We start from the raw sequence: 23,379 nt of genomic DNA, 5'->3' as shown, positions 1-23,379 counted from the left end.
GAAAAAATAAGTGAAATTCATGAGCACATAACACATACTTGGATTATGAACACTCTCTACGCACTTAGGTCTAAACAGGAATCGAACATGATTACCTCAGGATTGTTTATATAAAAAGTTACACTCTGAGTTCCTAGGTTGAAATCAATCCAAAATTTCTCTAATTTTTCATCTGCAGGTTTTCTCATCTGTAAGATATAATTTCAGTATTAATATCATATGAAAGGGTCAAATGAAAATTACTCCATTAAAAACAGAACTGCTTTTCTGAGAACAGCCCTACTTTAAGATTATAGGGTCACCATTTATTGCCTTACTCACTTCTGCAAAATAGGAGGAACGTTTCAATTTTATATGACCAATCTATTTCTGGAAAAACCCTACTATACTTAGCAATTTAATAGATGTTTAAATGTGTCAGATAACTCTAACCACACAAACTTTTTTTTTCTGGTGCCAATCACAGAGAAAACTCTTCTATGTTAAAGCAGTAACAATCCACACTGCCTACGGACAGAAACTTCTAGCAAAGGAGGTACTGTGATCAAACATAAATGGTGACTTGCCATCTAACTTACCATGTGTTAGAATAAGGCTAAGACCTGAAGATTTCAAATTATCTTTATTTTAATTGATTAGTCAGCCCCCTGTATCCGCGGGTTCCAAATCCAAAGATTCAACCAAATGTGGATTGAAAATATTTAGGAAAAAGAATTCCAGAAAGTTCTAAAAAGCAAACCTTGATTTTGCCATGTACTGACAACTATTTGCACAGCATTTACACTGTGTTAGGTATCAGATGTAACCTAGAGACGATTTAAAGTACACGGGAGGATGTGTGTACATTATATGCAAATACTAAGCCGTTTTATGTATGGGACTTGAATATACGCAGATTTTGGTATCCACGAGGCGTCCTGGAACCAGTCCCCCATGGGTACCAAGAAATGACTGCATTATAAAATAAACATATTCTCTTAAAGAAAGAAAGAAGGAAAGAAAGACGGAAAGAAAAAAAGGAAAGACAGATTCAAACAATATGATGCTAATAGAAAGAATAAATATCTCCTTCTCTGTCCCTCAAATTCCCATAGGTACCTTTCCATGGGAACCATTGACAATGCCTTTGCTTCCTCCCAGATGTGTTCTAGACATACTCAGGAAGTATATACAAAGTTTTTATTCCTCAACAATGGAACAAACACTAGACTTAACTATTCTTCCACTTGTTTTCCAGTAAATAGCATTTCTTGGCCATTGTTCCAGCATACGTGTCTACTCTTTAACAGCTATAGAGTTGAACAAAGGGCTCTTTAAAATTTTTATTATATTTTTTATACAGCAGGTTCTTATCAGTTATCTGTTTTATACATATTAGTGTATACATGTCAATCCCAATCGCCCTATTCATCACACCACCACCACCCACCCCCTTCTCCCCTTGGCATCTATAGAACAAAGGTTTTAACACAAGATTATATCACGGGAAGCCAGTGTAAGGACCCCTACTGAAGCTGATGGAAATTTAAATTCCAAGCAGAGATTGGAATCCTCAGACAACCAGAAAGAAAAACAGACTTGAAATATAGGAATCAGGCTTCCAAAATCAGTTCTAGAGAGAAAGAATGTACAATGTAGTCGTGAGCTAACGGCTCAGCTCACAGAGGCCAAGAAGGGGGCCCTCAACCCAAAACAATGAAATGGTTAACTAGAACATTCTAGAGACATGATCCAGGAAACCTCAGCACAGTCCAGGTTCAGAGACCTATGAAAAGTTTACCCGGAAATTGAGATGTTGCAGGTTGGGGCACTTTTACAGGAAGGACCTTGTGCCTCTAGAAACCAAAGAAGGGGGTGAAAAGAGACTGTTCCATTTTGGACTATAAAGTACAAGGCAGAATGATCTAGAGAAAGGAGAGTGACCCTAATTGCTGGGGATAGAGTGGGAAGCGTCTACCGGGTGGAAAGAAGCAATGGACTCGCCCTTCCCTCCAATCCAGGCGTGAATGCTGCTGCTCATCAAGAGGATAAAAAAAGGCAAGGCTCCTGTAACTGACCTCATGAATGCAGTATAAACCTAAAATTCCTTTATGTAGAAGTAACACTAGGGCTCTTCAATAATAAGCTTCAGAGTTGAGGCCTAAGAGGAGAAGCAAGTTTCCTTTTTTAAAAAAGCCCTTCTGTGTAGCAAGAGCCGTTTGGCCTGATGTAAACCTACCTATGGGTTTCGCTATACACCCCCCACCCTCACAGCCCCTGAAAGAGAGACAAACATACCTCAAAATCATCAGCAAAAGCAGCAATGCATGGAAATGAATAGACCCTGCAAAACACCTCACAATTAAAAAGTAAAATATGGATGGACCGCACACACGACCTACGGATGTTCTATAAACAATCATGTATAACTAGGTACGCCATTATGTCCCTTGGTACAAAGTATGAAAGGGGCTCTCAAACCTACAAATGGAGATCTACCATGGGCAGAATTCAAATCTCCATCTGGCAGTCTACAAGCCAGGTTTTCCGGTACTATATATACCTCAACCCAGCTGCTTGGCAAGAGTCCTAATGAAAGGAGTGAATTTAGCCAATATCTTCTCATCAAGGACTTAACTGTCCATAATACGGCTTTCCCTAGTAACCTCAGATCTATAGGAAATCATTCTTCATAAAATCTCCCTGGAGGATATAAAGTTACAACTGTTCCAAATCACAATGGATAACTTAGTAATGCTCAGTAAATTCTGTATCCTACATTCTCTCCTAAAACAGATCCTAGATTTTTTTTTTTTTTTTTTGCGGTATGCTGGCCTCTCACCGCTGTGGCCTCTCCCGCTGCGGAGCACAGGCTCAGGACGCGCAGGCTCAGCGGCCATGGCTCATGGGCCCAGCCGCTCCGCTGCATGTGGGATCTTCCCGGACCGGGGCACGAACCCGCGTCCCCTGCATCGGCAGGCAGACTCCCAACCACTGCGCCACCAGGGAAGCCCCCTAGATTTTTTTTTAATATTAGACATTTTCAGAATAGAATTAGTCAATAAAGTAAAGCTCAGAGAAACGTCTTACCTTCTTTGGTCACCAAGTCTGTCATTTAGGTGATTGAGAAACCGTCTACAATCCTTCAAAGTAAATAATGCAAACTTTTTTGTTAAAAAAAAAAAAATCAAGATATTTAATTTAAATACTACCCTTTGCAGCATGTAGAGGCCAGTGTCTGCTACTGCATTTCCAGGATCCAGTGACATCACAAGGCTTCACAAGGATTCATTATTAATCACGATAACTAAAATAATACTTTGTATCACAAAGAGGAGGCTCCAGACTCATGTTCTGAAGCCCCAGCCATGAGAGTTACAGCTGAGGAATGCTTAGGTCTCCAACAGTTTTATGTGCAGGAACAAGCAAGAGAAATACCTCTTACTGATGACCTGGATTGTAATATCTGACTAACCCACAGGGCATCCATCTCCCCAGCACAAGCCAACCACAAACCCATGAAACTTATCAATTTGGGGTTTATCCTGGTGTACTTAACCACTGTAGATTTTCCTTATCAGGAGTTCTCTAACCTGCTCCTTCCTGGAATCTCTCTCCCGCTAAAGGTTCTAAGAATAAAGAATACGTTTATAGTTCTCCCAACCAACAGCGACCAGGGAGGCAAACTGTTACCCCCAAGTTTCTAAAACCAAAGAGATACTGATCCAGACTTTTATCCCTTTTGTTAGCAAGGACTGTCTGTTGTAGTCAAACAGTCCTCACACTCTGTGTCTAGATTCAGCACTAAATGGACATTAATGTGAACTTTCATCTAAAAGCAGTTCCACTGAGAAGCTGATGGCTCTAGGGGGAAAGTGATTTGAGAAAGAGGATAATTACTTTTGTCTTATGTTCCCCTAATTTCCCTGCAGATGAGAGAATCACACAGAGGGGAAAGGAAACTAATACTGGAGTGTCTACAACATCTTAGGCACTTTTAGTTTCTCTCATTTAATTCCCACAATTCTGAAGTTGGTTTTATTCCCATTTTACAGATAAGAACACTCAGGCTTCATGAGTCAACTATCAGCTCCAAGGACATATTGCACAACACAGGGAATATATAACCAGTATTTTATAATAACTATAAATGGAACTATAACCTCTAAAAATTGTGAATCACTATACTGTACACCTGTAACATATAACATTGTACATGAACTATATTTCAATTAAAAATTTTTTTTTAAAAAAAGTCAACTACTTTGCCAAAATGTATACATCACATCAGTCGGGGAGGTGGGACCCAAACCCAACTCATGGTATTCCCATTTAGATCAAACTGCATCCTGGCTAAACAACTACTGCAGATCTGGCAACGGGCTTAAAGTCAAATTTAACGTATTTCATAATATATTTGAAGGTTCGGATTTAATAAAATCCCAAGTGCTCAGCAGTTTTGACCAGAAAGGCTTTGTTCAACATGAGCAGTGTTACTAATAATTTTAGCTTTTCCTACAGAATCACCCTCATCTTAAGAACTTTTTTAAAGGAGAGGGAAAACATTTTAGCTATTTTAGGATAAAGGTGAGTATATCGCAAAGCCATAAACTACGTCTGTGCTACTTGAGGACACAATCACAGTGAGGCCGGGTTGCATGGAAGACACCGAAAATTATTGTTCTTCCAAACTGTGAAGGCTGGAGGGCTCACAACACAAGCTCCCCATAATACCCCTCTGCTACCAGAGCGCCCATGCCAGCTTCAGCCTCCTGTCATCATGCCAGCTACCCTCTGCAAGGCCCAAATGCACATTCTTTTCTTCTCCAACTCTCCCTACCCTTCAAGGTTTGTTGAAAACCACTTCCTGCTCCATGACCACTGTCTCTGACCGGATCCATCAAACTCCCACAGCTCTGGCTCCAGGCTAAGTTTCCTGAAAAGATGTCCTAATTGTATGCTGGTATCTGGTCCACAAATATTCTGTTTCTATTACCCTCAAGTTATTTCACATAAGTGGGAAACAGGAAGTTTAAGAACGGCGACCTAATCACATTTAAGAAAAAAATCCTCCCCTGAGCCCAACATACAGGAAGGTGCTGGAAGGATGCTTCATAAATATTGATTAAATGGAATTTTCATGACCAAGAATCTCACCGTCTCAAATTCTCGATCTTTAATTTCTTTGAAAGCCTCAGCAATGGTATCATCTTCAAACCACTGATGGACAAAGTCTTCCCTTGATTTTTTCATGGTCAGTCTACACAATGCTTCACAAAGAGCCACCTGCCGGTCATAATCTAGAGATTAAACATACGGCAGACATGGATAATTCTGGGCACAAAGCAAAAGAAAAAATGAGTTCCACAGATCAGCATTTGCTCTAAGAAGGTCCATCTTAGAAGACTAGCATTGTGTCTTATAGGTATAAGCAGAAAGACATATCCTGGAGCAATTATAATCATTTAAATTCATCTGTAAGAAATATTAGGGGGAAATCCAAATGATAGGTCAGTGTACAACAAATTTTTAAAAAATGATATTTCTGCAATTTATAGTTTAGATATATTAAGACATTCATCAAAAGCAACTTTGTCCAAGACTCACAGATAGAACAAACTAGTGGTTACCCCTAGGGGGGAGGGGCAAGATAGAAGTAGGGGAGTAAGAGGCACAAAGTATTAGGTATAAAATAAGCTACAAGGATATATTGTACAACATGGGGAATACAGCAAACGTTTTATAATAACTGTAAATTGAGTATAACCTTTAAAAATTGTGAATCACTATATTGTACACCGGTAATATATAATATTATACATCAACTATACCTCAATTGTTTAAAAAGCAGCTTTATCCAGCCTTAAATACATCTATAAAAATAAAATCCTAAGAAACTGTAGTATTTCACAGCAGATAAACAAAACTACACATATCGACATGTTTAGATTTCAAACAATTTTAAAGGTAAAAAGCAGGTTGCAGCTGGATACGCAAACTTAAATTTGCAAAAACAATAACATATGTTGCTTGTGAATACACAGCATAAAAGTACAAAAATGTTCTTGGAAATGAAAAACAAATCCAAGTCAAAGGATCACCTCTACGAATGGCGAGGGGAATTGGATGGGGATCTGGACACAGGGGCTTTACCTATAACTCTGATTTATTTAAAAAAGTATTTGAAGCAAATGTGGAAAAAGGATCAAATTTGACTACGCTCATTGGTGAGTAAAGGAATATTCATTAATTATTCTTTATGGATTTAGCATGCTTAACTCTTTCATCATAAATTAAATATAAAAATCCTAACTTCTATTTTTAATTTGACCGTAACTTATTCCCCATAGTTCCAAGATGCCCATAAAACCCCCAATGTCCAATATTTAACATTCTAACATTTAAAATTCTTAATACTTCTTACCACCCACAGTCAAGATTGTCCTTGCAAGGTCTTTCCTGAAACATTTAGATAAATTTCATTTTACTGAGATGAACATAAGTAAAACTCTACTATATTGGCATTAAAATTTTAATCCAAGACATACATTTTTGAAAGTATTTCAAATTCATTGTCAAAATTTCCTCAATGTCACAAATACATTTTTTTGGAAAAATTGTCAAGTTTATATATTAATGACTTACATATACTTTTTACAAAGAAGCTAGAGCTACTATACATTCTGAGGTTCTATTTCTCCCTCTGTAAAGTGAATTATAATTTGATGATCTCTGAGGCTTCATCAAATGCTAAGATCCTGGAATTTTACAGTCACCTCACCAGCCTGTGAGGATGCATACCCTCTTTTTCTTTTTCTTTTTTTTTAAACATAGTTTGACACCTGGAAGAAATGATACAGTAGGTGCTGTAGGTCTTTCCTATAAGCTTTTGGAACTTACTTTAAAAACTGATAAATTTAAGTTAGAGATGTAATGGGATTAAGTTATCACATTATTGTAATTAACACAGACTCCCATATTGCATATTCACTTAAGAATTTTAGTTAAATGCTAACAAGTGTTGATGTTGATTTTTTAATATCTGAAATAACTTTCACGCTAAAGAATGGATTTAAAAATCTTGTAGTAGTTCAGTTTCTCATAATGAATGGATTGATTTGTCACAATTAAATAGAAGCCTTAGAACAGCACCACTGAGAGTTCTGCTTACTTTTATGTTTGCAGATTTTACATTTGACTTGAAGTGCAGAACACTCAAGAACTAGACTAGAACACTCAAACAGTAAGGCAGGACCACTGCATTAGTTTGAAGACTTAGGAGCAAACATCAGGTCGCCTTCTCTCCAGATCTAAGTACGCCACTAAGGGTAATGATTAACTAATCTATTCAATGAATATTTTGTAGGAAAAATTAAGAGAAAACACTGCATCCTGCAAAGACAAATTAAATGGACAAACATGATGAGCTCCATGCTCACCAATCACGTCTTTCAGGTCTACACTATGATAAACTGGGTCACCCTGCCTCTTGCTAGTCATGGCTGCATGTCCCTCGAATGATGGTGTGCCACAGGGATGTCACCGATGCTGGTTGGTGGTCAGCACACAGTCACAGGTTTAGGATCAGATTTCAAAACAGGGTGCTGGTGTTGTGCTTCCCATGGTCACACACTACAACCTTCTCTCCAAATTTCTATGTCCCAGGAACTACATAATTGTGAGTGGGTCACCAAGCCCCCCAAATCCATCCCTTGAAAAGCAATACATGCCCTAGTGATATAGGTAAGAGCTGGTAACCTTTGAGCATTTGCTCTCTACCAGGTAATGTGCTAATGGCTTTCAATGGATTGCCTGATTCGACCTGCGCAATAACTCTATTGATCAGCATTAACGTTGACTCCATTTTACAGATGAGTAGACTGAGGTGTAGTGAGCTAAGACTGTGCTCTAGAGGAGCAACCAGCATAAGTGGCCAAACTAGGATTCGAAGCCTGAGGTCTGGCACCACAGTCTGTACTCTTAACATTCTCCCACGAGTCACTAATCCGGTTCACATTCACAATGAAAAATAATCTATAGCCTGAGAAAGCATTTCACCGCACAAATTCGATGGGGGGAAAAAAACAACCCAACAACCCCAAACACCCAAGGAGAACGAAGACTGAGGTGCCACAACCCAGAAAGATTTTGCCTTTACATCACCACCTAATCAGGCCAAGGTCACGTACATAAGACGACACGAGCCTTCCGACGAGACAAGCTGTTTTCTCTCCTCCCGAGGTACAGCTTGCAGAAGGCAGTTCAAGGTCCTCAGTGCCTGTTGGGAGTTGGGGAAGGTTTTGACAAGGAAGAAACAAAACGGAGACCTGGGCACGAGCTTCTCCACGGGGTCCAGGGCAACTGCTACCAGCACTATTTGCAACTCACCTCCTCCTGGATCAAACGATTTACACTCTCTTCTGTCACCAGAAATCCTAAGGTAAATATGAAGGAACCCAACATCTGACTTTTCCCTGAAAGCAGAATTTTCAAAGAATCAAAGTGATGCTAAAAAACAATAAGGAAAGGACTCCTACATAGCAGGAAGAACAGCCATGGGCGGTAAACATTTCAGAAATGATGTAGTCTGAGCAAGGGACAAATCACAGCCTGCTTCAAGATCTACAGACCCCCAGGCCACAATCGATTTGCACGGCATAGACGCCCACTGAGGTAAACAGCAACAGTACGTGCAAAGTGTGACTGCCTGTGATCACTGCATCTCAGGCAAAGCTACTTTTTTGTCCAGAATGAACGATGTGCAAGGGCAGCTCCTGCACACTTTCCCACTGTTTCTGTGCATTTCTTACATTTGTGTATTTTATAGAAAGAAAAATTTTATAATGGTCTTATGCTAACAGAAGCAAGAATTTTCAAGTAAAGCGTTGGTCTTTGTTAAATAGCTTAATCATAGAAACTTCAATGGCTACTTACGTCAGAACGTAGTAACAAAACAAGGTATGTGGTAATGCTTTATGCTTATTAAACAAAAAACCTTTATTATTTCATTTACGCATTGTGTTTAGATATGACAGTGGCAGTGTACACTGCAAAAACTCATGGTAAAGTCCTAACATTACTTTGATAGGTTCAGAGGTGCAATTTGGATATGTGAATTTTTTTTCTTTTAACCACACACTGCATACTTTTTAATCCCCATATAACTCATGAAATTGTGGGAATCCAAATCAGGGAGTAGAAATTTTAAAAAGATCCCTCTTCAGTCCAAAAAAGCCACATTGATACTGCTGAATGATTTCTGGAAACAAGAAACATGGCCAGGGGCTGAGCCCAAAACTTGCCTGCCGGCTTAGAACTTGAGAGAGAGATTGTAACAGAGCCCAGGTGACCCAGGTGGACAGCAGGGGACCCTAGAGACATTTATGCACTCTGTTAACCAGCAAGTATCAGATGTCATTCGACCTTTTCACTTAAAGAGTAGTAAAGAGAAACTAACAAACATAGCCCTATGCGAAAGGAAGGAGCATAATAAGTTAAGAGGTAGCAAAGAAGTGACTTTGAAAAATGCTTACTTCAGGAAATAAAAGATGATAGAAAAGCTGGGAAGCCAAATCAAAAGCATCTGGTTTATCATCTCAAAACTCAAAAGAATGTGAATTCTATGAAATAAAAAATTAGATTTGTAAGAGAAGGCAACAGTATAAGATGAACACAGAAGTGAGAAAGAAATAAGTAATATGAAAATCTAAGCCATTCTAGATATTTCAATCTGAGAGAATTTAATACAGGGAATTAGTTACAAAAACATAGGTAGCCACTACCACCCCCTATACATCCCTGGAAAGCCACGGGGAGGAAGTGGTATTACCAGATCCCGGGAATGAAGGTCACCTAGCAAATGCTGTAGCCACAAATAAGCCAGAGTCACAGGAACTATGCAGTCACTCCCAGAGATAGCACCTCAGCAGAAGGGAGCGGGAGAAATGGGCTTCCTACCTCCAATTTCCCGTCATTCGCTAAACCTGGCAGGCAACCAGTTGGTTAAAAAGCCTAGGAAACTGTTCTATGCAAAGTAGAGAGAGAGGAAGGCAGAGAGGAATGAATCTGAGAGCAGAGGTAGATCACCACCACCCACGGGTTTCAAGGAAGCAAAGATGAGAGAGCAGAACTGAAGTCCATAGTGGAAGCAATGAGAGCAGAATTAGTTAAAGCATCGGCTTCCAAGAATAAAAGTAGCAATTGCTCTCAAAATACACAGGAAAAAACGAGTGGGAAAAAGATGTGAAGACAAAAAAAAAGATGCAATGGATGAATAATAGATAATCTTAGAAAGAGAAGAGAATAGAAAGAGTAACTGCAATCATCCTTTCCCACCTCCTCTCTTATGTAACAATTATGCTCTTGGGTGGGACTAACTAGCTCCAGGGCTGGATCCTCATTGGCTTAAACGATGCAGGGGCATCCCATTCATCTTTTCACAGTGATCGGTTCATTAGGGGGTGGAGGTGGGGGGACACAAGCAGAGCCAAGCTAGGGCTTTCTTCTGCCGCTTGAGGAAAGTGAACGTTTCTCCCCCAGATGTGAACCAGGAAGCACGGCTCTGGTTGCTGGCCGCCATCTTGCAACCACCAAGGGAGACCAACTTGAGCTCAAAGACAAGACTCGGAGGAGGCAAAATAGAAAGAGCTGCAGGAAACGGAGCCTAGCTACAGCCAAACTGCTCCTGAAACTTCCTGTCTCTGACTTTTTAGTTCCTTCAGCAAATTAAGTCATCTTTAGCACTTAAGACTGTTTGAACTAGATATCCTGTTACATATACTGAAAGCACTTTAACTCAGCAGTTTGCAACTAGAGGTGATTTTTGCTCCCCTATGGCACTCTTGCAATATTTGGAGATGTTGTCACAACTGGGGGAGTAGCAGGGACTGCTATCGACGTCTAGTGGGTAAAGGCCAGGGATGCTGCTAAACATTCTATAATGTATAGGACAGCCCCCCCAAACAAAGAATCATCCAACCCGACCAAAGTGCCAATATTGCCAAAGTTGAGAAACCCTGCTCTAACTGATAAAATTATCAAAGAATAAAATTTCCCAAGCTAAAGTAAGATCTGATTTCAAAACAACTCATGAAGAACCACATAAAACAACACGTGTGCACATGTGCTCACAACACTCAATATAAGACAGTGAAACAGTTTTGAGGGGAGACTCTGGACTCTGCAAAGCAAGAGTTATATTGGATAAAAGCCACAGGAACACTCTTAAATGATAAAAAGCACTGACCATGTTCCACCCACATACCCTAATAACCTCTTCAAAATGTATTACAGCAGATGGAGACAAAGCAGAATAACGAACTCAAGAATGAGAACATCAGGCCATAACTAAGCTGACAGTGAGCCCTAAATAACTACTGTAAATAAGGTTGCAATACAAGGCAAAGAGCAAATACTATTTACAAAGACATATATATATATATAAAATACAGGACTAAAACCCTGGATTAAATTAAATAAATCTGGGTAGAAAATGGAGGAGGAATAAAAACATGTTGAATTCCTTGCCATACATAAAGAAGAAATAGGTGCTATCATTTTGGCACTCTCATGTTGATGTTGATAATTAAATTAAGAGTAACAACCAGAAGAATAAAACTAGGACATAAGCCATTCAAATCACTAGAGAGGAGCAAATAGTGAAAGAAAATATAATCCATATAGCAAAGCACAAAACAAAGGAATCATAAAAATGAAACACATACAGTAAGGTGAGGTCATGAGGGTGGGGCCCTCATAATGAGATTAGTGCCTTTACAGGATGCCAGAGAGCAGCTTACTCTCTACCCATGTGAAGACACAGCAAGAAGGTGGCTTTCTGCAAGCCAGGAACTGTGAGAAAATAAGTTTCTGTTGTTTAAGCCACTCAGCCCATAGTATTTTGTTATGGCAGCATGAGCTGACTAATACAGTCACCTAGAGCAGTGTTTCCTCCATCTGGGACAATGAAGTGATTGCAGGGACTATATGAACCTATTAAGTGGTCCAAGCAACAGCTATAGGCTCAACAGATCTCTCTCATATGTATTTTTTTTCAAATATGCAGTGTACACACACTGTTGTAAATCGATCAAAGTTTATTTTTTAAAATTCAAAGTAGTTTTCACCACTGGGTATTTTATCAACCAACTTTAGAGACAGGAACTATCACTTATGAAGTCCAGAAAAAACTGACTTGCAAGTATTTGGATCTGCTAACTTAGATTATGGAGACCTCTTTTTAAAAATCAACCAAGCACCATCACACTTAAGCTTCTAGTACTAAATGTCCTCAATTTACAAGATACCATCCACTGTAGAATGTAGTGTCAATTTAATAACAGCTTTTCAAAAGAAAAATAAAAAGATGGACAATAGGGAGCAGACATATGCATTTTAAGATGGCCCCGATTTCTGTGCATCTTTGAATCCACAGTTTCATAATTCAAAGTGTTTGTTGGGTTACCTTTAACATGAGCCACATTGAACAACATCATCACCCTAACCTCCAAATTGTCTACGTTTTGAGCTCTTGAAAGACAGAGAAAGGCATGAAAATCGGCTCCAAGTTAAATCAGTAATAGCTAACTTTTGCTGTTTTGGAATGACGGAAGTGGCTCTCCATCCCTGATTGGAGCTAAATGGCCAAACGGTGGCAGGAGCAGCTAAATAAAGACTCACTACAAGCAAATGAGACACACTTTCCAACAAAATTCATTTCAGCATCACAATCTGAATACCATAAGATGGCCAATTAATGCAAATATAATAGTTAAACCCACTTCACTTTTATATATCATTTAGATAAATATTATTTTCTCTAAACAGGAATATTCTATTAATGAAAGGTATTAATATTCTATTAATAACAGCCAATTAGTAGTAAATAATACACTTACCTTTACTACTAGTTCTGGAAATAATCTAATAAAAAGAAAGAAAAAAGTGAAGCTCGTATTATTTTTAAAAAGCATTATAATCTATAACATTAATGTGCTAATGCTGATAATTCTCTAACAGGCAGGAGTTGACTTTAACTACAGTAGAAAAAAAATTTAGAGAAATCCTATTTGACTTTCAATTACTTTATTAAACAGCCTATCACCTCCAATCAGGTGAATAATATATTTGAAAATAAATCACCTCATTTTTCTATAACATTGGTTATATACATTTGTTACTATTTCATATAATATTTCTAATAATAAAATGAGAGTCTTTTAGTAAAACCCACATCTTAGAAAAACACGAGTTTTATGAACTTGAAGATTCCTACAAATTACCAATGGTATCTGCTCAGTAAAGCATCCAACCTCATCCTTACCAATGCTGTGTCAAAAAAGTCTTCTGTCACATTAATCAGATATGTGTCCGAGGCTAGGTCTGTCATGGTCAGAAATCCTGTTGTTCTTTCAAACCAGGAAACCATGTACACAAGAGAAGAAACACTGATGCAACCTCTATGACTGAATAGCTACTGCTCATTCGATAAAATTTCACAACAGAGTTCTATAATTTTAAAGACCCTTTTCCATTTCACTTAGGCCTGGTTCTGAGGCCCCCATCTAGAACACTCCAGAATGGAATCAGACTGCTACAGAGTTGCAACAAGTTCTCACATACCAGCAAGAACTGGAGGCTTTGCCAGGATCATCAACACTAGAAAGGCTTGTAAAGGGGGTAGTGAGTGGTTAAGAGATAAATGAGCCTTGTCTACACAGGAGAAATTCCTGTTACCTGGGAGGCTGTAGAAAACACGTCATCAAATATCAAAGGACATGCGGATTTTAGAAAGTGCTCCAGAAGTATGCTAGTACGGTACACATGCCTCAGGCCTGGCCACCTTCCTTTTGTCAAAAGCTTCCAGCTAATTGGAGATTTTTTTCCCCATAGGAACATATATCCAAGTTCATATTACATTGCTAGAACTGGTGTGATTTAAAATTAACTTACATAAACCTTCCTAGAACATACTTATTCAATAAAGCGAAGGCCATCTTTGGACCGTCTTTTTTGAGGCTAGTCACTCTTAACAAAAAAAAAAGAAAGAAAAAATCCTAGTTAGAAGTCATCAGTTGACCAAGAAGTTAGTGACATGAGTTTGTGATGAGCAACACCTATAGGAGTGGGGCCTTGGAAACCTTGTCCACTTTATAGCCAGGAACCCAAGGTACCAGCTGAAGACCATGGACAAACCCATCGGCTCTCCATCTTGGCTGCACGTTAGGAAAACATGGGGAGCTTTGAAATGCCCTGATGCGTGGGACCTGTCATGGATCCAGAAAATCAGAATCTCTGGTGATGGGACCCACGCAGCGCATCTCCAGGTGATTCTAAGGTACAGCAAGGTTTGGAAGTCACTAGGCAATGTTTCTTTTATCTCAAATCAGACAAATATTTGCATTCGATTGAATCATCCACCTCCTGAAGCAAACCTTTCTCTAACAGCCCGAGGGAAGAAATGTCCCTCTACACAGCAAAACTCACCGCTAAGGTGACATTTTCTCCCTCCCCATGTTCATACTCAAAATTCTATGCTTTTAAATACATTTCTGTCACTATTCTATTTAATGCCCCCAAATCCTGTCCCCCTCCTAGCCCACCAAAGTACACTGGCTGAGTATAGATTCAGAGAACTGGGGAAAATGCCACATTACTTGATCAAGACTTGTACTAGGGGGTCACTCTGAAGCCATTTATGTGCCGTGATCATACATGGTAACCCATATACCAGCTGCCCTCACAGCTGCGTCACTGCCAGAAGCCAGATGGTTACTGACAGATGCAATAGCTGTTACTCATTAAGCATATGGTAAAGGACAAGTTAATCCTTCTGGATCTTCAAGTACAGGGCCAAATATGTTCCTTTCTGTAGGAAATTCTTATTCTATGGAGAATAACTTCCCAGCACACTTCATGTTGAGCCTGCAAACACAGTGGGCTTTAGAAGTGTAAAATCTAGTATCCCATCCACTTTGATAATATCAATCTACTCTCCTTGGCCAAAACCTACAGGAATTAATAGTACATGCTTTAGAATGTGTTTAAATTATGGCTATGGCATTTCTATCACCAGCTAGATAGAATTCCAGTGGAATGTGGAAATTCCTGTTTGGTTTCAAAATTCCAGTGGAGACTTGATCTGACACTTTCAACCTTGGGATGGCATTCTTAAGCCTCAAAAGGAATTTCGGTTTGGAGCAGATCCCAATTCATCCCCCCAAATCAGCTTAAGGCTCCAAAGTACCCCTGGGACATCCCTGCCCCATTTCCTTTGGAGTTTTTGCTCTTTTTCCCTGCTTCCTGTTATCTGCCTAAGTGTATCAGGGAGTTAGATGGGGCTAAATGAAATATACAATTCAAAATGAAATATACACGGCTTGCATAAATACAGTCCTGAGATTTACACTCCCACCCACCCCCTACCCTAGCCGCAAACAATTTTAAAGTTCCTGAGAGAAGTTAGGAAAGCCTGGAATTTACTCTCTCTCCCCCGTGGAGGGGCAGCCCCATAATTAGAGGCATTTTAAAGTGAAAAAGGACAGAGACATTTCCTTTGCCCAACCTGATCTTGATAAACTTCAGGTACTAAAGTCCAGGGGGTAAATCAGATATTTAATGGCAGCCAGCTCACCCTTCTGCCCTCATGTTCTCACCAATAATCAATCACAGGGCTGCAAAATCTTATCATGAAAAAAGAGAAATGCAGCAAGAGACTTTGCAAACTCTGCTTTGCTTCCAGATGCCATTATTAAGGCACGCATGATGTTACCTGATTAATTAAGAACAGGTCAGAATTGCGTAACTGGGGTGACTTAGAATAAGCAAAAAGTATTTTGGCATTTTTTTCAGACTCAACTAGGATTTTAGAAAGTTGGAAAGTGGGCTGTGGCTAGGGGAAGTATTTGATAATTTATCCAGGTCCAATGTTGTTGATAAAGTTTATTAACATAGTTATAGGGGAGTGTGTAACAGTCCACTCTTTCCATCCTATATCTCCAAGTTAAATTCACTAATAAAAAACATACTATTACTGCACTGGCTTGTCGAAGGGAGGAGAGGGCTGTGTCCGACTTATTCCTGTACACTCCCCAAAGTGCCCTGCCCACCCCATACATCAGGAAACATATGTGGAACTTAATTTTTGATTGGATGTAGGCAACAAGCACTGGTGCCGATTCCTTTTCAAATTTGATTTCAAAGGAACATAAAATACCAAACCAGGCAACTGCATCCTCTCTAGTTCTTTAAGTTACCCAAATCCATACAAAATGAAAAGATGACACTTATCTTTGGGATCAGTCCCTGCTGAATGAGCAAAGGCTCATCTTCTTTGAGGCCATCAATGAAGAATCGCTGAACACATTTCAGCAACAGTGAAGCACACAGAAATTCATTTTTATCCAGCTCCTTGGGATTAGACCACACTAAGTTAAAAACCTTACATATAGTTACACATTGGCATTCTGGTTACAGACCAAAAAAACAACTCACTTGCCTTATTTATTGATCTGTCAAGATGGTGTAACAAAAGATTATTATATTTTTGAGGAACGTGGTGCTCTCTCTGTCGAAAATATTCTTTTATTTTCTGAAATCCTTCATCATGCAATGCATTAGTAATAAGTGACTGAAGCTGGAAAGTTGATAGTATGAAAATTACTATTTTTCCCCAAGAACATTTATTTCCCAGTAATATTTCTATCATTATCAATAATAATTCAGTGCAGAAATAGAAGGTAAATATAGAGAGTTATATCTTGAACAGTAATCACGTAGACAATGATTTTGTTGTCTTAAGACAGTAGTTGGCAAAATGTGTCTCCTGGACCACCAGCAGCATGGGCATCACCTGGGGACTTGCTGGCAGTCAAACTCTGGGAGCAGGGCCCGTCAGGTGATTCTCATCATGCTAAACTTCGAGAACCGCTGACTTAAGGAAAACTACACCTGAATTACAGGTATCTGTGGGTAAAGACTTTAACCTCAGTACTGTTAGAAATTCTAAACACTATAAAATTCAAGCTTATTATCACTTATTAAGTTACATAAATGATAATAGAAGAAAATGGATTCAACAGTAATAATTACAGTTAAAGGCAATTAATATGCAAATTGCCATGATGAATGAAATTGAACTTTTCTGCCTGAAAGCTTGTTGAGACCTATTTCTAAGTGCGTATGTGTATATATATATTTGAATAACAGACACATTCTTAAATATCTGTGCTACAAAAGATATTTTTAAAATGCAGTCCAGTTCTACAGGCTAAATTACAATATTCTTTTAACAAGGAGTCATTTTACCACATACAGCCTGAAATTCCACTTTTTCTTAGTATTGATTTAAATAATGAGACAGCATTTGAAATTAAACATTTAAACAGATTTTTTAAGTTACCATACAGTAAGCTTTTTTGAGCCAAGTGGGTTAAGTGTTCTGAAGATGTGAATCCTCACCACCAATCTAGCGGTTAGACCCTTTTATCTGGGGATAATAACAGCAAGGCTGTATGAGATCACACAGCTGAGATTCACACTCAGATTCTCTGACTCAGCAGTTCAGGCTTCTTCCTACTTAAAACTCTGCCTGGCTTCTCTATACTCAGAACAAATCCAAACCCTTTGCCTTGGTCTGCAAGGCTCTGCACGATTTGATCTCTGTCAGCTTCTCCTGCCTGACTGCCCTGCTGAGTCCTAGAATAAGTCAAGCTCTTCCTCGCCTCAGGGCCTTTGCACTGGCTGTTCTATGCCTCGACTGCTTCTCCCCACCACTTACCATTCTGGCTCCTTGTCACCCCTCAGATCTCAGCTTCAGTATCATCTTTTCAAGTAGGTCTTCCAGGACCTAAAGTTAGTCAAGTGCCTCCCTCCCCCAGCAATTATTCTCCATCACAACACCCCGTTCCTTTTCTTCCGACTACCTTACTTTTGTTCCTAATCTGTCTCTGACTCTCTGCCAGGCTGAAAGCTCTATGAAAGCAAGAATTGTGTCTGTTTTGTTCAATACTGTCTACCTCCACCTAGAACAGTGCTAGGTACAAAATAGATCAGCATATTAGTAGGGTAATCAAAGGCAAAATTGACAAGACGTGGTGATAAACTGGATGTGAGAGATTAGGGAAGTAGGAGAAGAGGATTCTTCTGCCTCTTGTTGAGCAACTGGAGGAAAAAGTATGCTGACAGCCCAGGAAACACAGAACTAGAGAGAGCACACAAAGAATACAAACTCGATCTTTACATAGAAAGCACCCTGTGCCATGCCGCTCCCATCCTTCTCCTGAACAGACTGCAAAGGAACTTCCTTCTCCTGTGTACAAAAAGAGATTTTTAAAAAAATTTTATTTCAAAGAAATGCATTAAGTTTTAAAATAAAGGTTCATATTGTTTTCCTGAACAAAGCTTTTTGTTCATTCATGCCAGTGATTATAGATCTAAGACACTACCTTAAAAAAAATACCAAAACAAAAAAAATAATAAAAAAAACAACCAAAAGCTTTATCCAACCTTCTTTAACACTGCCTCTGACAAATACAAACTATTACAAGAAGCAAACATCACTGTAATAAATGATCACAAAAAAATAAATTTAAACTCTATAATGGCAACTATAAAAAAGACTTTGAATTGATGAGCGGTTTTTAGAATAAGAGCTTGGAAAATAAAGTTTTTCAGAGTGCGTTTCAAGCCCAGTCATGAGTTTAAGCTTTATGTTCCTGACTTATATGAATTTTAAAAGTGACTCTTGGGCTTCCCTGGTGGCGCAGTGGTTGAGAGTCCGCCTGCCGATGCAGGGGACATGGGTTCGTGCCCCAGTCTGGGAAGATCCCACATGCCGCGGAGCGGCTAGGCCCGTGAGCCATGGCCGCTGAGCCTGCGCGTCCGGAGCCTGTGCTCCACAGCGGGAGAGGCCACAACAGGGAGAGACCCGCGTACCGCAAAAAAAAAAAAAAAAAAAAAAAAAAAAAAAGTGACTCTAGGACTTAAAACTGAAACTTCAAGGATTGAACAGCAACAAGAAAATTTACAAAACATTGAGTAATGGGTTGTTACTCGTTTTCTTCAAGAAGTAATCCCTGGATCTACCAACCTCGTTTTCACAAACATGCTAAATAACAGCACCTCATCTGCTCACTTCATCCCAAAAATCAAAGAATAATTTTTAAACATTTTATTAACCTCTTCCAAAGAGGTTTAAAAAAAAATCTAGCTTGGGCTAACGGTCCTATATGTACTTGACCACAATCCTTAAATGTCAGCATATTTTACAATATCATTATTATAAATATGAAAAACAGGATGAATTCAAAGACCAAAATCCATACTTGTTTGTTTTCCCACCAGCAGTGTATTCAGTAAAGTGAATGCTGAAAAGTAGAACTAACGGTACCAATCCACCTCCCAGCCCGCGACCCCAATCCCTGGGCGGCGGGTCCCAGCACTTGGGGTAGATCTGGGGCCCCGAGTGGGTTAACGTCATTGCACTTTCTACTCAGCGAGGGAGAAAAGGGGCTTGGAAAACATCCCGAGCAACTTAAAAAAGAATCATCTCGTTGCCTTCAAACATCAATATTCCAGTTCCCCCTTCTCCGAACGCTTTACTAGCGAGGGACCACACGTTTCTACCCTGCTTCATGCACCCACAGAAAGCTGCCAATAAACTCCAAGCAAACCTGAGGACGTGAAGCGCCCCCAGGGCCCCCGAAGAGCTCTTCCCACGGCGGCGGCCGGGGATTGTAGCCGGCGCCGGGTCTCTGGGAGAGCAAGCGAGGCTCCGAGCCCACAGCCCGACGGACGCGCTCCCTGGCGCCCGCCTAGAACGGCGGAGAGGAGACCGGGGCTCGACGGGTGCCCGGCTCCGCTCGAGGTCACTCACCTCCTGCATCCCGAGGCTCCCGACAGGCCGCCGCGCACCCGCCCCGGGGCGCACACCCGGACCAGGACGCGCCCCGCCGCTGCGCCGCTCTCAGCCCGCGCGCTTCCGCCGTCCGAGGCCCGAGCGGGCGAGGATGCGCTGCGGCGAGAGCACGGGGAGCCCACGGCTCCCGGACGCCAAGCTTCCCCGGAACTCTAATTAATAAACCCGCCCCTGAAAATCTACCAGAGTCCCGTGTTTGAGAAGCGAGAAAAGCTCTCGAGTTAACTGGCAATCAAGGTCAGGCCACCTGGGCGCACGCACAAGCACCTTAGGAAAAGCGATTACTTAAAGGATGCAAACATGTTGGAGAAATTCTACACTGATAGGCGTCCCCTGTGCGGAAGCCGGCTGTTTTCTCTCCACCTTTAACGGCTGGTAGAGCTGGTTGTGATCCATTGATACTGCTATAGACTGAAATCGAACTTTCCCCATAGGAACCAGATTAGTCCCCGAAATTGTGAGTTTATTCCTAATATCACAAAAGAAGTGTTTTGTTGTTTTGTTTTAATACATACCCCGGTGTGCTCAGTCAAAATAAAATAAAAACAAATATTTTCATCTGATAGGTTGTCTGTTATGTGAACAGGATGGCAAAAATAAGTTGGACTGGAGTTTTCTTTTAAAAAACAAGCAAGCAGACAAGACCCCTCAAATCCAAACATTCCTTGTAAAAAATCAACTTGTGTTATAAGTAGATGCTATGGGTATTTCGTGTCATGACGTTTACAGAAGATATTTGTTTACATCAAACCAAAACATAATATAACCAGAATCTCTGCATTGTACCTCCAGTCCATTCAAAACAATACATACTTATTTCAAAACTCATCATATCCATTTCCTGGCAAATATGACGTAAATATACTTACATTAATTTACCTATTTTAATCTAAACCAAGTAAATTCAAAGCCCTTTTCCTTTGCTTTTATATTAATGGACTTTTACTATTTCAAAATACTAGCCAAGGAAGAGCCAGCTGTAAATATAGTGTTCTGAATCAATGCAAATATTAGTGCAGGAAAAATTGAAGGATAATAACAAATAATAATCAAAATACAGTTTAAAAGCACACTATTTTAGAGAATAAAACAGGTAATACAATAAAAATATAATATAAAATAAAATTAAAGTTTTCTTAATATTAGTTTAAAAGTTTTAATCAATTATTTTCAGACTTTGGGGAAAACATACATCCTTTCAAACTATATGGTTGTTAACACAGTCAAAAATTCAGGAGAAATGAAAGATAACACCACAGACAACACCATTTATTTATTATATTTTGTTATATTTTCACTTTGATTAGCTTCTTTTACTAACATGTTTTACCCAGACATAATTTTAGGGCAACCTGGAATATGTATTCTAATTCTGCTCAAACTAAATATGGTGGAGACAATGACATTTCTTTGGCCACCGGAATCTAATTAGGAAAAATAAAGTGTTTGCTTAATTGATTTAGCTTTAACTTTTAAAAAATTGTACTTATTTATATTTTTCAAGGGTAAGGACTCTCTAGAAATATTCCAAAGTTACAGAGACAAGAAATAGTCTTAACAATGGTTACAATAAGACCAGAAATTAGTTTCTATGAATTCTCAGAATTTTAAGTTAGTTTTTGAAGTTATGTAAAGAACATTTTAAAGAGTACATTATCTTAAACTTCACAAAGAAATGTCAATTTGTAAATAAATAAATAGAGAAGTGTCAGTAATTTTAACCTTTGAAAAACAAAACAACGCAAAAAAGTAACTGAATAACAGGGGCTGCCGGGCCGGTAGGCGGTTAATATGATGAAAGTTTGTGGACGCAACTAGTAGGTAAAGAGTGAACGCGTTTCCTCCTTTCCTCCCAGACCTCCGCGGCAACTCTGTGAGAGTGATTTTAACCAGAAACGCTGACCGACACTACCAAAGAGAACTTTGGGGACGAGGGGGTGGGAAGAGGCTGGGGGATGAACTAGTCACTTTCTTCTTTGAGAACTTTGCGCCTCTGCTTGGGGGTGGGGGAAGGGTGGGGAGAAATCCCAGCTTGAAACCAGAGAAAGAAGAAAATTCGTGTAATTACCCAAATCTGGCCTTTCCCGTCTCGGGAGTTCTCTGCCGGTCAGCGGCTCGGAGTCGAACTTCACTATCGGGTTGACTTTTCTAACAAGCCTGACTGTGCCCCCGACCAGGCAGGTTAAGAGGACCGGAGCGTGGACGAGGTTCGCTTCCCGGGGTTGTAAGGGCGCATCTGCTTTTCCCGCCTTTCGCCAGAAGAAGAGGCTGTAATCCTGCGACGGGCGCTGGCCTGGGCGCCCTCCGCGCCGGCTCCCAAGAAGCATCAGTCCGCGCCCCTGGTGCGCACTCGGCGGTGCTGAGTCTAGGGCCCGCAGGTCTCGGGATTTGCCGGGATGTAGGTTGCGAGCATCCTCCTCTAACAATGATCCGCCTTTAGAGGCCGGCTTCTCCCTGGCTACGGCTGGGAACTGGAGCGTGTAGCCCGCAAAACAAGGGCGCAAGGAATAAACTCCGGAAACCCACCTTCCCTTGCTGCCCGGAGCGGCTAAAGAGCGACTTAAGTCACTTCAATCGGTTTCTTGTATTGGGCGCTTCCAATCACCCTAATGAAACGGAGGCACAGGTGAAGAAGGCCTGGGCTCAGCCCTGGTGAGCCCACGGCGCTCTACGCTCTCACCTGGTTCCTCCAGTCTCCAGAAAGCCTCCGCAGACGGAAGGGGTGTAAATAGAATTTTGTCGTGGTATTGTCACGACAATACCGATGAAGACTATTTTTTTTAAGGGTCGTTTCAGGTGGATGGCGATTGAGAACTCACTGAGCCCCAAATCCTCTTTCAAACAGATAAGGAAACAGGCTCAGAAGTAGCCGAGGCGGCAGAGAGAACTACGGGTTTGGGGGCAGAACTCAGCCCCTTCCTCCCCCTCCGCCTCCCCCTAGCTCATCTCCCCAACCTTCTCCGGGTTCGCTTTCCAGGACTCTCTTCCCACAGGGCCAGGTCTCTCCGCAGCCCCCGGGAGCAGACGGCCTCCTGGGCCGACGACCACACGGGGACCTTCGGCACTCCCTCGGACGTCCCTCCTCCCCCCACCTCCCCCCGAGGATGAGCACAGATTCCAGACCACGCGCACCAGCTACAACAAAATCTCCGAAAAGTGTCGGCCCAAAGCCAGCTGGCTTGCGCACATCTACTGAGGCTAGGGCGCGCGGCAGCCGAGGCTCTTACAGGCGGTGCCCGGGCTGCCAGGCAATGGAGTATTGTCTCTCGGGACTTTGCTGGAAAGGCTCTGTCTGGAAAGCCTCCCTCTAGATCCAATCCGAAACCCCAGAGGCGGGGCGCGGTTAGGGATACAAAACTGATTTTCAACTTACATGAGACACTCCAACCTCCCCCCCGCCCTGGCCCGCCTTGGCTTCAGTCTCCCGTCACCCCAATGGCTCAGGTCAACCTCCCCCTCCGGCCCCAGTTCTGCCCGGGCGGGGA

General features: G+C 40.8%; 1 protein-coding gene across 1 annotated transcript in view; it reads right to left on the bottom strand.

Moving 5' to 3' along the window:
• Positions 1–13,405, bottom strand: part of SYCP2L (synaptonemal complex protein 2 like) — a 75,596-nt gene extending 62,191 nt beyond the window's left edge. The window contains exons 1-9 of the mRNA XM_089918307.1: positions 13,301–13,405; positions 12,876–12,900; positions 8,368–8,453; positions 8,169–8,257; positions 6,404–6,438; positions 5,137–5,279; positions 3,070–3,122; positions 2,278–2,323; positions 96–188 (exon numbers count right to left, since the gene is read on the bottom strand). Coding sequence (XP_089774433.1) covers positions 96–188; positions 2,278–2,323; positions 3,070–3,122; positions 5,137–5,279; positions 6,404–6,438; positions 8,169–8,257; positions 8,368–8,453; positions 12,876–12,900; positions 13,301–13,405 — 675 coding nt within the window. The remainder of the gene's footprint in view (positions 1–95; positions 189–2,277; positions 2,324–3,069; positions 3,123–5,136; positions 5,280–6,403; positions 6,439–8,168; positions 8,258–8,367; positions 8,454–12,875; positions 12,901–13,300) is intronic.
• Between the last annotated feature and the right edge of the window lie 9,974 nt (positions 13,406–23,379).

The sequence above is a fragment of the Delphinapterus leucas genome, chromosome 10 (genome assembly GCF_059928025.1).
Source record: "Delphinapterus leucas isolate spDelLeu-1000000601 "Yukka" chromosome 10, BTC_Dleu_Yukka2, whole genome shotgun sequence".
Taxonomy (NCBI): Eukaryota; Metazoa; Chordata; class Mammalia; order Artiodactyla; family Monodontidae; genus Delphinapterus; species Delphinapterus leucas.
The sequence above is the reverse complement of the archived record's forward strand: the minus strand, read 5'-3'. Positions and strand labels throughout refer to the sequence as shown.